Source organism: Bemisia tabaci, chromosome 4, assembly GCF_918797505.1.
Source record: "Bemisia tabaci chromosome 4, PGI_BMITA_v3".
NCBI lineage: Eukaryota > Metazoa > Arthropoda > Insecta > Hemiptera > Aleyrodidae > Bemisia > Bemisia tabaci.
Window position 1 is genome coordinate 33,771,930 of NC_092796.1, and position 15,162 is coordinate 33,787,091.

General features: G+C 40.7%; 1 protein-coding gene across 2 annotated transcripts in view; it reads right to left on the reverse strand.

The window, feature by feature from the left end:
* Positions 1 to 15,162, reverse strand: part of unc-13 — a 441,250-nt gene that overhangs the window by 383,037 nt on the left and 43,051 nt on the right. For both annotated transcript variants that reach the window (XM_072299723.1, XM_072299724.1), the window contains exons 4-5: positions 11,324 to 11,426; positions 5,430 to 5,547 (exon numbers count right to left, since the gene is read on the reverse strand). In XM_072299723.1, coding sequence (XP_072155824.1) covers positions 5,430 to 5,547; positions 11,324 to 11,426 — 221 coding nt within the window. The remainder of the gene's footprint in view (positions 1 to 5,429; positions 5,548 to 11,323; positions 11,427 to 15,162) is intronic.

A 15,162-nucleotide genomic window follows, 5' to 3' on the forward strand; every position in this document is an offset into this window, starting at 1 on the left:
GAGTCGACGCGGTATATATTGGGATCAGGTTTTTTATTGGTTCCTCGATGGACTTCGGGGCGGACAATTTGCTTAACAGATTTAAGGGTTGCGGTTTTTGGCGGAGGAAATTCACCAATCCCTCGAGAGCGATTACTCGAAGTCCCTTCCCCTACAGATTTATATTCGGACGCGTTTAACCGGAATCCCCCTATCTGCATCCTACGTGAGCCCCAGCGATGGTGCTCTGTTACGCCCCCGGGGGCTCACGCCGAAATGTAGATAGCATGCGCCCTCCAGGTGATGTTCATTTGTCTTATCCATCTTCCGAGGGCAGCTCGATGTTATGCAAGGGGGCAACCTGGTAGCCGACACGTGATGTCAATACGAGATTAAGAGCCCCATAAATGGACCGTTTCCAGCTACACCTTGTTGCCGTTTTTCAGGTTGAATGAACAGCTTCGATAAAAATGAGACCAACTTCTTTTTATGGACTTTGGGAACGGCGGAGTTAAAAACGCCGATACTCTCTTGCAGAGAAGCATCATATTATCCAGGCAGTTTCCGGCTACATCTTGTTGTCGTTTTTCGGATTGAATGGTCACCTTTCAAACGAAACCGACTTTTTTTACTTATTGCTAGGCTAGAAACGCTGATATGATACTCTTTTGCAGTTAAACGTTAGGCCTTGTCTCCACGGAACGGTCCATGGGATTTGTCCTAGGGAAAAATCTCACTTGCGAAATTGGGAACAAATTTGAGTTAGTCAATACTAATCACAGTACCAACTAAATGTCCTTGTGGAGTCCCAGGAACGGTTTAAAGATAAGAAGAAGAAACAAGTTGGATTTTGCAATCGCTAGCGATAGCAATATTCGTCATGGGAACGTTAGCTTCTGGGATATGAAAATGTTAAGGTACAGTTCGTTTGTAGTATCTTCTGAATTGAAGGGGCTATGTAATTTTGTGTTGACATCTCTTTTTTAACATTTTTAATTATTTTCTTTGCATACAAGAAAGCTGTTATGTACCAATTATTTATTTTCGTTGGATTATATATGGTTTTCGGAAGTTAACGCATTTAAGTTTCAGGTTCGCTTTTTCGGCGTAAAGTATACGTAAGGTGTCCCAAACGCACCGGGACTTGTTCTGTAACTTCGAAAGTAAGATAGATACAGACATGATCTTGATCTCATTTTAAAGATCAACTCAATACCTATCGATTATAATCAAGATCAGCTCAATCGGATAAAAATCGACCGAGTTATGGCAATTTGAAATCAGCGAGGAAAGTTTACGCCTACGGTTTTTAAGGAAAATTCTTCATCGCCGTAAATCGAAAAGTCGGCCGATAAAGTGATGCTTATTGTGTTTTTTTATTTTCGAGGTGTCATTTATCAACATTTTGTACCATCAAACACAACAGTTGACAGTGCGTATTATTGCAAAGTACTAAAGGAGTTGAGAATGCACATTTCCCGGAAACGGTCGGACTTGAAAGCTTCGTGGATACTCCATCAAGACAATGCGCGGCCTCACACATCGAGCTTAACACGTGAATTTATGAGTAAAAATGGAGTTGAAACAATCCCTCATCCCCCTAATAGCCCTGACTTGGCTCCATGTGATTTTTGGATGTTTCCTACGCTTAAAAAGGAGCTTCGCGGACGAAGATTCGTATCGAAGACCGAAATCCAGAATGCAATTCAAAACTTCTTCAACTCCATCCCAGAGGAAGAATTCAGGAAAACAATGTTGGATAAGTGGCAAGAGCGCATGAAAAAGTGCATCCGGTTTGATGGACGGTACTTTGAAAAGCAAAAGGAAGTTATGGAAGATTCGGAGGAAAGTGGATACGAATATTAACTTTTTGAATGCTGGTAAGCGAAAAATCTTCCTAAAAACCGTAGGGGTAAACTTTCCTCACTAATTTCAAATTGTCATAACTCGGTCAATTTTTATTCGATTGAGCTGATCTTGGTTTTAATCGATAGGTACCTATTGAGTTGATCTTTAAAATGAGACCAAAATCATGTCTGTATCTATCTTACTTTTGAAGTTACAGAACCAGTCCCGGTATACTTTTGGGACACCCTACGTATGATATTTTTACTCTACACATATGCCCGAATACGCATCATAAGGGACCTATGTGCTTCCTAAGTTGCCAAGTATTAATTATTGTTAGATGATTGGTCTAAAACATTCAATACAACCAGTAAAAATTAACTGTCCCCTACGAGATTCGAACCCCCGCTCGCACCAAAAGGGACACATTCTACGCGCCAGAGCGGTGTTGTAGACATCTGAGCTCTCTCGGCACTGCCTAGACTACGGGAGAAAAAAGAACTGTTAAGGGATCTCGGACGCTGAGCGGGGCTTCACAAAAGACGGCCTTGAGGTTTCGGCGGTGCGGCCACTGCCGGCCGTGATAAGAGAGCGGATTAAGCGCATTTCTCTGTGAGACATTGTTTGCCTATGCTATCATGTGTCTCAAGGTTCACCTCAGCATGCATTTGCTATCGCGGCAGTAAGCTGAGACAATATTTCTGTATTCATGGATTAAATCCATCAATCGAGTTCTGATTTTGGCTCATATATCCGTAACGGGTCCTCCAGAGCAATTTTCCACCTTGTACGATTGTTATTATTTCTTTATATCTATGTTTAAAATTTGAGGTGGGATAATGGCGGCTTCTCAAGAGCACCGAGGTAGGCGATCTTTTGCACCAACGAACAGAAAACTGATGTCGAAAAATAACCAATCAGAACCTCCCAAAAAAAAGAATTTGCCCAAAATCGGAACTTCGTGGTTCTGCGCAGATTTACCAGTCAGACACGACATCTCAAGGTGGAAAAAAACTCGCTGAAAACGAATTTTAGAAATCAACACAACTTGACGTAGAGACATGATTGGCTAAAAAATACAACGGTTTTTGATACATCGGAAAATCAACCAAAAATCGAAGACTGGGCGAAACGCTCAAGGTCGCAGAGGCATAGGGAATCCCATAGCGATAGCAACGGAACGATTGTAATATCATGGGGAACTCCGTTCCCATGACAATTTGTCGTGTTATTTAACGGGAAAAAAGCCCAGAAGTTTCATTCCTGCGACTCGAACGTGGAAAAAATCCCGTGAAACGTCTCGTGGAGACAAGGCGTTAGGGACCACTTCTGGGTTCAAACTGTTGCTTTCAAGTGTATCATTTTGATCTCATTGGCTCCAAAATGTATCGAGCCACTGCGTTCTTTCAGACAGCTTGTTGAGGGATACCTGCAATTATTTTTAGACATCTTTGCGTGGGAGAAAAATAACTTTATTTTGCGCTCATTAAAAAGTTGGAAGTTTCTTAAACGAGGAAAACGATCAAATGGAGATCCAAATCCAATGCAAGGCAGCATTCCTTTCGATGAGTAATGAACGGGTAAAACACGTTCTCTTACAGTCAAACACATTTCGAGTACAGACGGATTCATTTCATGATCTCCCTTTCAGATTTCTTTCAAAAAAACTTTTTCGCGAAGGTCTAAGCTTTGAATGTCTCATGAAGTATCTCCGATTCAACTTCAACTCAAAGTCACTCTAGAATCGTCGCTCCTTTGACGTAAGGGCTCACTGAAAAAAAAAAATCTCGGTGTATTTACTAAGAAAAGAGTATAATGACCAAGAATTCAGGGTTCTATTTGATCACAGTTTTTTCTTGATAAAATTACCATTTATGGAATTGGTAATTTTACCGAGAAATCTCAGTAAAATTATTGAACTTTCTCGGTAATTTTACTGGACCTTGGTAAAAACGCCAATATTTTGTATTGACTGTGGTAGAATTACCGAGATAAAATGGCAAAGTTACCGGGAATTGATTACCAATAAAAGTGGTATTCTTACCTGAAAAAAACAGTAAAAATACCAGTTTTTAGGTAAGCTTACCAGACTGTCTTGGTAAAATTACCAATAATTGGTAAAAAAAAGTGAGATGATGAAGGTACCAACGGACCTCGGTAAAAGCGCCAAAAATTTTTTTTCAGTGCGTATCTCGATTTCTACATGAGCCCTAGAAAGCATGGATTTGTATGCGAAACACGGCTCACGCGGAAATTGAGATGCGTCCTTACGTCAGAGGGGCAACGTTTTATCAGAATATCTAGGGTAATCAAGTTTTTCTCCGCGTAAAAAAAAGGCCCCGAGAAACCCTTGATGATACCGTTCATAGTGGTGTGACACCCATAAAATTTTAAAACGTGAGAGGAAGCGTTGAAAACACAATTTTTGTGAATATGAGCCGCGCGGAGCGGATCGAGGGGCGAGGGGGAGGATCACTTATCAAATTGAGAGAAGAGTAATTTTGTCGAAGGGGAAACTTTAAAATTTAATAAACACAGACGCTGAGAAGATTAAAACGAGGAAACGCGATATTGCCGATTTGTGTGGAATTTTTGTCTACATAAGGAGGAAATGCTTTTTGTAACGTCAAAATTTCAACGATTTTAAACGCCTTCGGGTATCGGGGCATTGTCGGTTGAAAAGGACGCACCGCTGTTGTGTACAAATCAACCTATCTCTCGTTCTCCCCTCTCGTTTGCTCGTTTTATGCGACAAATCCATCAACTTTTGACACTTCAAAAAGGACATGCAAGGAGAATACAAAGGTTTTCCGTCACCTCTTGGTGGAGACTTGATACACACACCGAAGAAGAAAGAAAGAATTCATAGTTACTTTGTTGATTATAGGGACGTCTGAAAAAATGTGCTTCGACTGAACATTTTTTCTCGTCCGCCTCCTTTAGAAATTGGATCGAGTGTTATTTTTCACTGACTTTACTTGCTTTCCATAGTTTTCCCCGACTGAGGCCACACTAGAAAAAAAACACATTGGATCTTGAGTCCAGACTCTTAAAAAAATCGACAAGAAAAAATACTCTTGATTCAATCAGAATCTAGCTTAAAACAAGAACCAAGCCTCTTAATTTAAGCGGATTTCGTTTTGATTCAAGCAAAAATCCGATTGAATCAAGAGTATTTTTTCTTGTCAATGTTTTCAAGAGTCTGGACTCTAGATCTAATGTGTTTTCTTTCCAGTGCATCCTATTTTCCACAATTTTTTACGCGGGAAAATAGAGCGCCCGCAGGATCCGTGTTCTAAAGAGAGGGTCGAAAACAACATCACCGGCAGGGGAGACGGGTCGCTCTGGGAAGAGCCGATTCAATTAGGGAGAAACAGAACTGCACGAAGCGGCGTGGGTGACGGTGTCATACTAGAGTCCCTTTTGGTAAATTGATTACATTTTGCAATTAGGAACTACAATCTATGGCTCGGTTTCTAAACAACGTGCGTACGACTCGTTTCCTTGTGTACATACGTGTTTTTAGAGATGAGCTAGAAGGTGTAGTTCCTAATTGGAAAATGAAGTCTGGATGAAGTGGAGGCTCGGCATGGAGGACTTACCTCATTTGAATAAGGCACGATGTGAAGGGGCAAGTAGTGGTAACCAAGAGCGCGGTCCCAGATCATCCCACGACTCCACACCTCGATCAGCAACCCGGAGTTCACATCGTTCGTTTCACTGCAACAAATCAATCATCACAAAATCAGGTTTTGAGTTTGAGTTGGCGTTTCCGCGCATGATTTCCGATTTCGACATTTCCACACAAAAACCTGGAGTGACATTTCCGCACGAAATCAACTAGAAAAACTTCATTATACGCACGATTTGGCAACACCGCGCAGATAATTGAATCGTGTTTCTCTTTATCAGCGTACACAATTTTTATAGAAGAACTAGAGGGAAACTGCAACAAATCAATCATCACAAAATCAACTTATTGAGTTTTCGGCGGGTTGACGTTTTCGCGCATAATTTCCGATTTTGACATTTCCACACAAAAACCTCGTGTGACATTTCTGCACAAAATCAACCAGAAAAAAATTGTTCTTCGCACGATTTGCAACACCGCACAGATAATGGAGATGTTGCATGTGTGAGAACTTTGCGATTTGACTTATGATTCTTATGTAAAAGTTTGCGAGAAACACGATGGTCCCACTGGTTTTCTCTGATATCAACTCCCAAGCTCAAAAAAAGCTCTCAAGTTAAGGCCAAAACGGAGGGGATATCCCACGCTATCCTGGGAGTTCACGTCTACATCAAGACAAACTCTCCATGCGAAGATAGGGAGCAAATACATTGACAGGGCTGCCACTTCATTCGGGGACTCAAAAATTGAAAACACGGCATCACTGCTAATGTACTTGCCCCCTATCTTTGCATGATGGAGAGTTCGTTTTGATGTAGAGGTGGACTCTCAGGATTGCGTGGGATATCCTCTCCATTTTGGCCTTAGCTTGAGAGCTTTCTTTGAGCTTGGGAGTTGATTCCAAAGAAAACCAGCGGTACCGTCGTTTTTCTCGCAAAATTTTTCATGGAAATCAATAGTCAAATCGCAAATTCCTCACACATGCAACATCTTCATTGAATCTTGTTTCTCCTAATCGACGTACAAATTTTTTTTAGAAAAATTAGAGAGATATACATCTTACTAATCTATTGGTCATCGGGGATCGCTACATTATTTGTAAAATATAGCAACGTAAGTTTTTTCATCATTCGATGGCAAGGAAACTCGTGTAACTTCATGTAACTTTTGCGGGAAATATTTTGGGCGGAAACGTTAATCACTATCTTTGTGTGGAAATGTCAAAATCCCAGATTTTGTGCGGAAATCTCATACTTCCAGTTTTTCTTCTCCCTCCTCACTCAATGTTGTAGATCTACGGACAGAGACTGTAGAAGAAGACAATAGAGCTCATTAGCCGAAGATGCATTTTATTTTGTATTCCAAAAACTCTGCTGATTACTTCGGGGGTTTTCAGATGATAACAATTTCTACGGAACAAGTAACACCTCATTTACCTATTGAGTTAATCACTACACACTGAACTATCTCTGCTCTGCTAATTACTTATATTTTGATAGGTATTATGTATTACTTGGTAATTCTTCAGGCAGATTATTGAGCTTGATAAACAAGGAAGACAGAGAGAAAATAGAGCGATCCTAAATTGGATCGTATTTGGCAAAAAAGGAACCAACGGAATCACAGCGTTTAAAAAATTTTGCAACTTCTTTTTTTACTTCAAAAATACTTGATATATGCATAGTATCAAAATTTACTGGACTATATTCCTTTAAAATTAACAATTTTTTGGTGGGAAGCAAAAAGTATTTGTTGTTCTCCAAGAACTTTTTAGATAACTTTTGAAGAAGCAACATTTGGATAGCACTTAGCAAAAATGAACCAGCGTCATTACAGTGTTTTTAAAAACGTACAACTTCTTCTTTTCTTTTTAAAATACCTAATATATGTGCACCATATTAGAATTTACACGTTTATTTTACTTTAGTATCACCAGTTTTTTTGGAAGGAAGCCAAAACTATTTACTATTCTTGGATATCTTTTTGATAATTGAGGACACCGCACCAAGAACAGCCTATAACTGGAAACCGCGTTTTGAGAAAAACGCATTTAAAGTTTTGTTTTTTATGTACTGCGCAGACTTTTCTATGCAGGTACCCTGTTTTGGTGTTTTGGGGTGACTTAACCCTTCTATTGAAGGGTACCGGGTAGATTTTGCGATACACTTTAGGTTTATACTCTCATATATTTAATTTAAAAAAGCGCGGTTTATAGGCCATTATTACGCCAAACAGTCATTTTGGTGGCAATATGAAGTATACATCATTTTAATCACGCATGATTAACGCAAAATGAAAGAATATCAATAGTGAGTAAAGGAAGGGGTAACTAGCACCGTATAGGCTCGTTTATAGGTCGTTCTTGCACCCATCGATCCAGAGGCCTGACTTAACTCGGAAAAAAGAGGTTTTTCGACCTCGAGCCGTAACCTATCTGTATTCTACCGCTACCACAGCATAGTACAGGGTACGTAGAATCCGAAAAGCAGATGGGCGTAATAACGACCTATACGCCTATAGGCTGTTTTTGGTGCGGTGTTCTCAATTGTAATCTTCCGTCACATTTTTACGGCGCAATGATACAACTATTTGAACTCTCCGGAATGCGTGAGGTATCACGCCGCATTTGAAGGCGTTTTCAAAAGAGCAAAGTTCCGATACCCGGATTATCGTTTTGCAAAGTTTTTATTATTATGTTTTATTTCCTACCATTCGTTTGTTTTCAATCCTCCTATAAAAACTACTCATTTGCTGAATAAACTTCTGGCTGGAGCGCATTTTAGCTATGCATTCACGACTACTAAAATGTCAAAGGAAATCGACAAGACTAGCGTGTATGAAGGTTATTTCAATTGTAATCTGCCGTCGCATTTCTAAGGCGCAATAATACAACTATTTGAACTCTCCGGAATGCGTGAGGTATCACGCCGCATTTGAAGGCGTTTTTAAAACAGCCAAGTTCCGATACCCGGATTATCGTTTTGAATAGTTCATATTCTTTTGGTTTGTTCCGTACCACTTGTTTATTTTTAATCCTCGTATAAAAACCACCCATTTGCTAAATACAATTCTAGCTAGAGCGCACTTCAGCTATGCAGTCACCAATGCAAAAATGTCAAGGGAAATCAAAAAGCCCAGCGTGAATGGAGGCTATTTCAATTGAGGAACTGGAAACCTCGTTTTGAGAAAAACGCATTTAAAGTTTTGTTTTTTATATACTGCGCAGACTTTTCTATGCAGGTACCCTGTTTTGGTGTTTTTGGGTGACCTAACCCTTCTATTGAAGGGTGCCGGGTAGATTTTGCGATACACTTTAGGTTTATACTCTCATATATTTAATTTAAAAAAGCGCGGTTTATAGGCCATTATTACGCCCAACAGTCATTTTGGTGGCAATATGAAGTATAAATCATTTTAATCACGCATGATTAACGCAAAATGAAAGAATATCAATAGTGAGTAAAGGACGGGGTAACTAGCACGTTATAGGCCCGTTTATAGGTCGTTCTTGCACCCATCGATCCAGAGGCCTGACTTCACTCGGGAAAAAAAGGTTTTTCGACCTCGAGCCGTTACCTATCTATATTCTATCGCTACCACAGCATAGTCCAGGGTACGTGGAATCCGAAAAGCAGATGGGCGTATAATAACGACCTATACGCCTATAGGCTGTTCTTGGTGCGGTGTCATCAATTATGAAGAAGAATAACATTTTAACAACACTGTAATCGCGCTGGTTCCTTTTTGCTAAATTCGATCCATTTTTACATTGAAATCGCGCTGGTTTCTTTTTGCTAAATTCGATCCATTTTTAGATTGTAATCGCGCTGGTTCCTTTTTGCTAAACTCGATCCATTTTTACATTGTAGTCGCGCTAGTTCCTTTTAGCAAAATTCGATCCCTTCTTATATTGTAGTCGCGCTGGCTCCTTTTTGCTAAATTCGATCCATTTGTACATTGTAATAACACTGGTTCCTTCTCGCTAAATTCGATCCATTTGTACATTGTAATCGCGCTGGTTTCTTTTCGCTAAATTCGATCCATTTTTACATTGTAATCGCGCTGGTTCCTTTTTGCTAAATTCGATCCCTTTTTACATTGTAATCGTGCTGGTTCCTTTTCGCTAAATTCGATCCATTTTTACACTGTCATCACGCTGGTTCAATTTTGCTAAATTCGATCCGTTTTTACATGGTAATTGCGCTGGTGCCTTTTTGCTAAATTCAATCCCTTTTTACAGTGTAGTCGCGCTGGTTCCTCTTTGCTAAATTCGATCCATTTTTACATTGTAATCGCGCTGGTTCATTTTTGCTAAATTCGATCCATTTTTACATTGTGATCGCGCTGGTTCCATTTTGCTAAATTCGATCCGTTTTTACATGGTAATCGCTGGTGCCTTTTTGCTAAATTCAATCCCTTTTTACAGTGTAGTCGCGCTGGTGCCTTTTTGCTAAATTCAATCCCTTTTTACAGTGTAGTCGCGCTGGTTCATTTTTGCTAAATTCGATCCATTTTTACATTGTGATCGCGCTGGTTCAATTTTGCTAAATTCGATCCGTTTTTACATGGTAATCGCGCTGGTGCCTTTTTGCTAAATTCAATCCTTTTTACAGTGTAGTCGCGCTGGTTCCTCTTTGCTAAATTCGATCCATTTTTACATTGTAATCGCGCTGGTTCCATTTTGCTAAATTCGATCCATTTTTACATTTTACTCGCGCTGGTTCTTTGCTAAGTGCGATCCAATTAGTCCGTTTGCGCTCGGATTTTATGAGCGCGGCCTGGCGGTTTCCCCGGGAACTAATGGCGAGGATTGATTAAGCCCGACGCCGAACGCGCGTCCCGATGCAAGAAGCGGCGAACAGAAGCAGAAGCAGGAGCTCATCGCGCCGGCGGCGGCGTCGTTACGGGCGAGCTCGAGGCTGCTGCTGCACAGGGCGCGATGAAGGGATCCCCCCTCCCCTCGCCGCGCCGCCGCGACGCCCAACACTCTTACAGGTAGTTGCTCCACTGCCAACAGCTGTTGGTTACTTGCGGAGGGATCGATTCGCCCGGCCGCGGATGGGGCCAGGGATGGCAGGGACGGAGTCGCGCGTATTTACGCACGAACACGCCCGCGTTTTGCATGGCCCGCCACTCGCCAGGCGCGTAACAGGTATACGACACGTGGTCTCTCGTCGAGTGCGTGCCCGCGCCGAAACGGCCAAAACTCGGAACTCGCCCGCGTTGTTTTGCAATCTCTGCTCTCGTTTTTAATGGAACTGCATTGCTCAATTGGATCCCATTTAGCAAAAATGAACCTGCGCGATTTCAGTGTTGTAAAAATGTTGCTTTTCCATTAGTATCCAAAAAATCTCTCAAGGAAGCAAATATTTTTTGCTTCTAACTAAACAATTGCCAATTTTAAAGGAAAATAATTGTGTACATTGCAATACTGTATATATGTATATTGAGTGTTTTTAAAAGGAAACACATGCTCTTCATAAAATGAACCCAAACAATTTTCCGTACTAAGGTAAGAACGTCGTATGAACATTCGAGAGTTGCCAAATGTCCCCACTATTTCTGAATAAAAAATGTATTTTCGAGGAAATGTACGGGTATTTTTCCTTGAATTTTCCAGAATCGGAAGTTCCGAGCTCAAGTAAAACGGCAGTTAAGAGGTTTGGTCCCAAAAGTAGTTCCGAACCTCCAAAATGAAATTCGTTTATTAAACAAAGAAGAGGCCAACGATTAATCATCTCTCCTTAACATAAACATAATGGAATGTTTTTACTCTCCGACAAATGATCTATTATTGAAATTTGAGCATGCACCGTAAATTTTGTAATAAAGGATAGGATAGGAAAAGTAGGCAAATGAACTCACAATAAGAAGTCTTGTTCCCACGCAGGGTTGGGTCCCTTAACCGTGACCGTCGTAGACTTCACATTTTGCAATTTTAACGTTACATAAGAGTCCAGCTGGTTTCCTGAAAAATTGAAAAAGAATCAGAATCATGGCCAAATTAAGAATAAACAACGAACTACAAGAACATAGTACGAAATTGGGTGAAATTTGCTGTATTTATTACTGCCGATGCGATGCACTATGCAATTTCGTCGCTACAAAGACAGATGCACATCTCACTCGTCTTAAAACTTCATATTATGCAACTGCGTCACCTAATTTATTTAACCCTCATTTCTCTGAAAGTACGAAGATCATCATTTTAATTAAATAATTAATCTCTTGAATATTCATGACTTTTTGCCTGAGTAGATTCCTCAGCTAGATTGCTGGAGCAGTTTGTTTTGATATTCATTCATTAGAGTTTCTCTCTCTCCTTTTCAATTATTTTATTTTGATCACATTTATTAGAAGGGAACAAGCTGGAATGCAATTTTGTAAAAATTGAGGCTCTCCATCTTTATCCCAAAATGCCTTGAATATTACACGTATATTTCGTTTTTGTACCAAAAATTATTAATTTTAAAGGACATCGATTGGGTAACTTTCCTTCCTGTTCATACATTCAGTGACTATCAAAGCAAAGAAGTTGCGTGACTTTAAAAATACTCGTAGCTGGTAAGAGAGCTGGTTACCTTTTGCTGAATGCGAAGTCTTTATTAGTCAGGAAATAGCACGCCTCTCAAACAGTTAAAACAAGAGGTTCTAGGTTAATTTTCTCAAGATTGACTTTATACTTGGATTAACGGGAATTACCCGCTTATCGAAGTAGTTAAAGTTGAGTTTTTGATCAAAAACGAGTATCCTGACTCGTTGAAAACCGGTTTTCTTCGGCAAGAATCGAATTTATATGTAATTTCCTTTGTTTAGTTTTTTCAAATTATATGATCATGATGTCAAACAAACACGTTAGGAAATTGGCCAAGTTTGTGCGTTCTGGTTACAAATAGAGCCTCAAATGACATATATACGAGGGAATGTAAGAAAGTAAGTTTACCTATTCAACATCTCCTATACTAAAATCGATAGAGAAAAGCGTTAAAAGAAGCACTCTCAGCTTTATAATGCGCTACAGATGTTTAAAAGGTTGATAGAGATCTAGAAAAGTGCAATTTCAGACCCGCGCGGAGAAGAGGTGGGTTCAGAAAATTCCACTATTCTGTAGAACTGAATTTAAAAATCTATAGCGCCTCAGAAAGCTGGAAGAAGTGGCTTTTCACCGACTTTCTCTATCAATCTTAGTTTAAGAGACATTGAATAGATAAACTTACTTTCTGGACAACCCTCGTATTTGTCAAAATTATTTGGGGGGATTCAATATATCCGAATTTGTCAATATAGAACATGGCCTCGGCACAAATCATACTCGAAAATATAAAATTATAAGAGGAACACATAACGCACAACGCCGGGGGAGGAGGTGGTTAGCCCGCTAAGCGGCCGCCGAGCTTAACCCCTAGTCATTTAATAATCGAGGTATTACTGCGCTCCTTTTTCGGTATATAACAAGGCAGAGCGGCTCAACCATTCCGTCTTTTCTTTATCCGGCGGTAAATCCTTACATCGGTGCTCCACACAAGATGACCTTAAGCCGAGCAGTGGCGTGGCGTGAATTGCGATGTATCGATTGTTATGCCATTTAAACCCATGGAAAAGTATCGATAGACAGGGCAATCGCAGCGAACACTTTAATAATCGATTCTTTACCATAGGTTTAAATGATATAACAATCGATACATCGCAATTCACGCCACGCCACTGAAGCCGAGCGCATAAAGAAAGGAAGTCATTTTGAATAAATCCCAAAGCCGGAGGCTGAGACCAATAGGATTGGCCCGTGCCGGCGCACAAAGCACAATTTAATGTGAAGAAAGAAGCTACTGAGTGAACTGAGCATTAAAGTATCCTTGGTTTCTAAAATGAACAATTATAGGAGGAGATATGACCAAATTACTTAATCTGCTAAAATGCATGTTTTTAACCGGGAAATGCCCCCTAATGACGTAACAAAGCGGCAGATTATCTTATTTTCAAACCTATTTCTCTACAGACAGTAAGTTGAAAATGTAGCCAATGTGAATTAGAATCCAAAAAAAAAAAAAAAAAAATGAAAATATCAATACAGAGGTAAAAAGCTCATTCGAGAACATAATTTAAAAATTCAGAAAGCTGCGTTGCACTGATGATATCTGGGCCCAATTAGACCCGAAACACGTCTGCAGTTGCCTTCCTGAACGGTCGCTTTAGTGTCGCACCAAATAGCGTATCTTTTTGAGGGAAAATTGTACTCAAATGAGCTTTTTAAAACAGGGATCTTTCCAGTTTTCTTGATTTTAACGCACGTTGGCTACATCTCCAACTTACTGACTATACGACTTGTGCGTCTACCACAATCAGTTTGTGTATTTCTCTAAAATTTTTGTGTATTTCTCTAAAATTGTCCTCATCAGAAAAAAATTATGAAAAATACCGCAAACGCAGCTCATAAGGCACTCTCAGATGCAGCAATAAAAAATTTCGTACCAATTCTCCACTGCTTCTTCCACTGTGCGACATGCAAAAGCGGGAGAGTACCCCTTTTCCCCCTTTTGAAAATCTCTCGACTCCGGACTAGGAACTCGGCTGCAGCGACGTAATTGAGTGCTGAAGTCTCGGCTAGATGCTCTTTCCCACCGATTCCTCCTCGCTCACGTCCCCCCGAAACCCTCCCCCTTCCTCATCCCCCCTCCCCCTCCCGCCACCGCTGTCACTCCCTCTGATCGTAAGTCATAAATTGGGAGCAACAACTCAACTCCATTAACTTATGGTCTCGTCGCGTCGCCAGGCCACGCTACCGCGGGTGCTAAATAACAAGCCAACTTCAACTTCGCACCCTCCCCCCTCCTCCAACCCCGCCTCGAGAAAGCTTCCTTCCCGTTCCTGAAGAACCCCCTTAGCCAGCATGAATTATCAATGCAGCGTTAAAGTGAATGCTCGCGCCGAGGTGAGGAAAAAGAGCGAAAAAAGCCCTCGTGAAATTCGCCGTGCTGCGGTATACTTCGGTGCACCGAGAGTGGAATATGCAGCCGATTGTCAAATGAATTGGACTACAATTTTGCATTATAGAGCTTTTACTTTTCATTTTAGATACGGTGGATGTGCATTTGGTTTCCCTATCTGGAGGAATCGTCTTGTGAATGGGTTAGAAATTTTAGTTCCCTACCATTACTTCATTACTACATAATAAGGGGCCGTCCATAAATGATGTAACGCTCTGGAGGGGGGGGGGGTCGAGGAGCGAGTGCTCAGCCATTTTGTTTCTAGGCGTTCAAGGATAGGGACCTATCTCACAAATGCGTTACAAGAAGGAAGAAGGGAGGCTTAAAAATTCTCTCTGACCCCTAAAGATTTTTTCCGTCACAGTTCGTTCTACGATACAACTGAAACGATTCCATAATTTTTGCAGATGTTGATAGCCGCTCTATTTAGATTAACTCACGACAGGCCGCTAAGCGAGAATCAGAGGAGGGGAATTGCTCCCTGGGGGTGAGGCTGCGCAGCGGCCAGGGGGCGTGCCCCCTAGTTTGGGGATAAGGAGCTACAATATTTGGTTCATTTTAGAAAAATCATACGTGCAAATAATTTTCCTATGCAAGGAAATGACTTCAGGAGTAAGCCAGAGATAGCAGTTCCTACTTCAAAATGAAGTCAAATTATGCTTTCGAGGGGACGAGGTGAAGGCCTCGAAGGCTGGTCAAAAATGATTGAGAGTAAAGAAG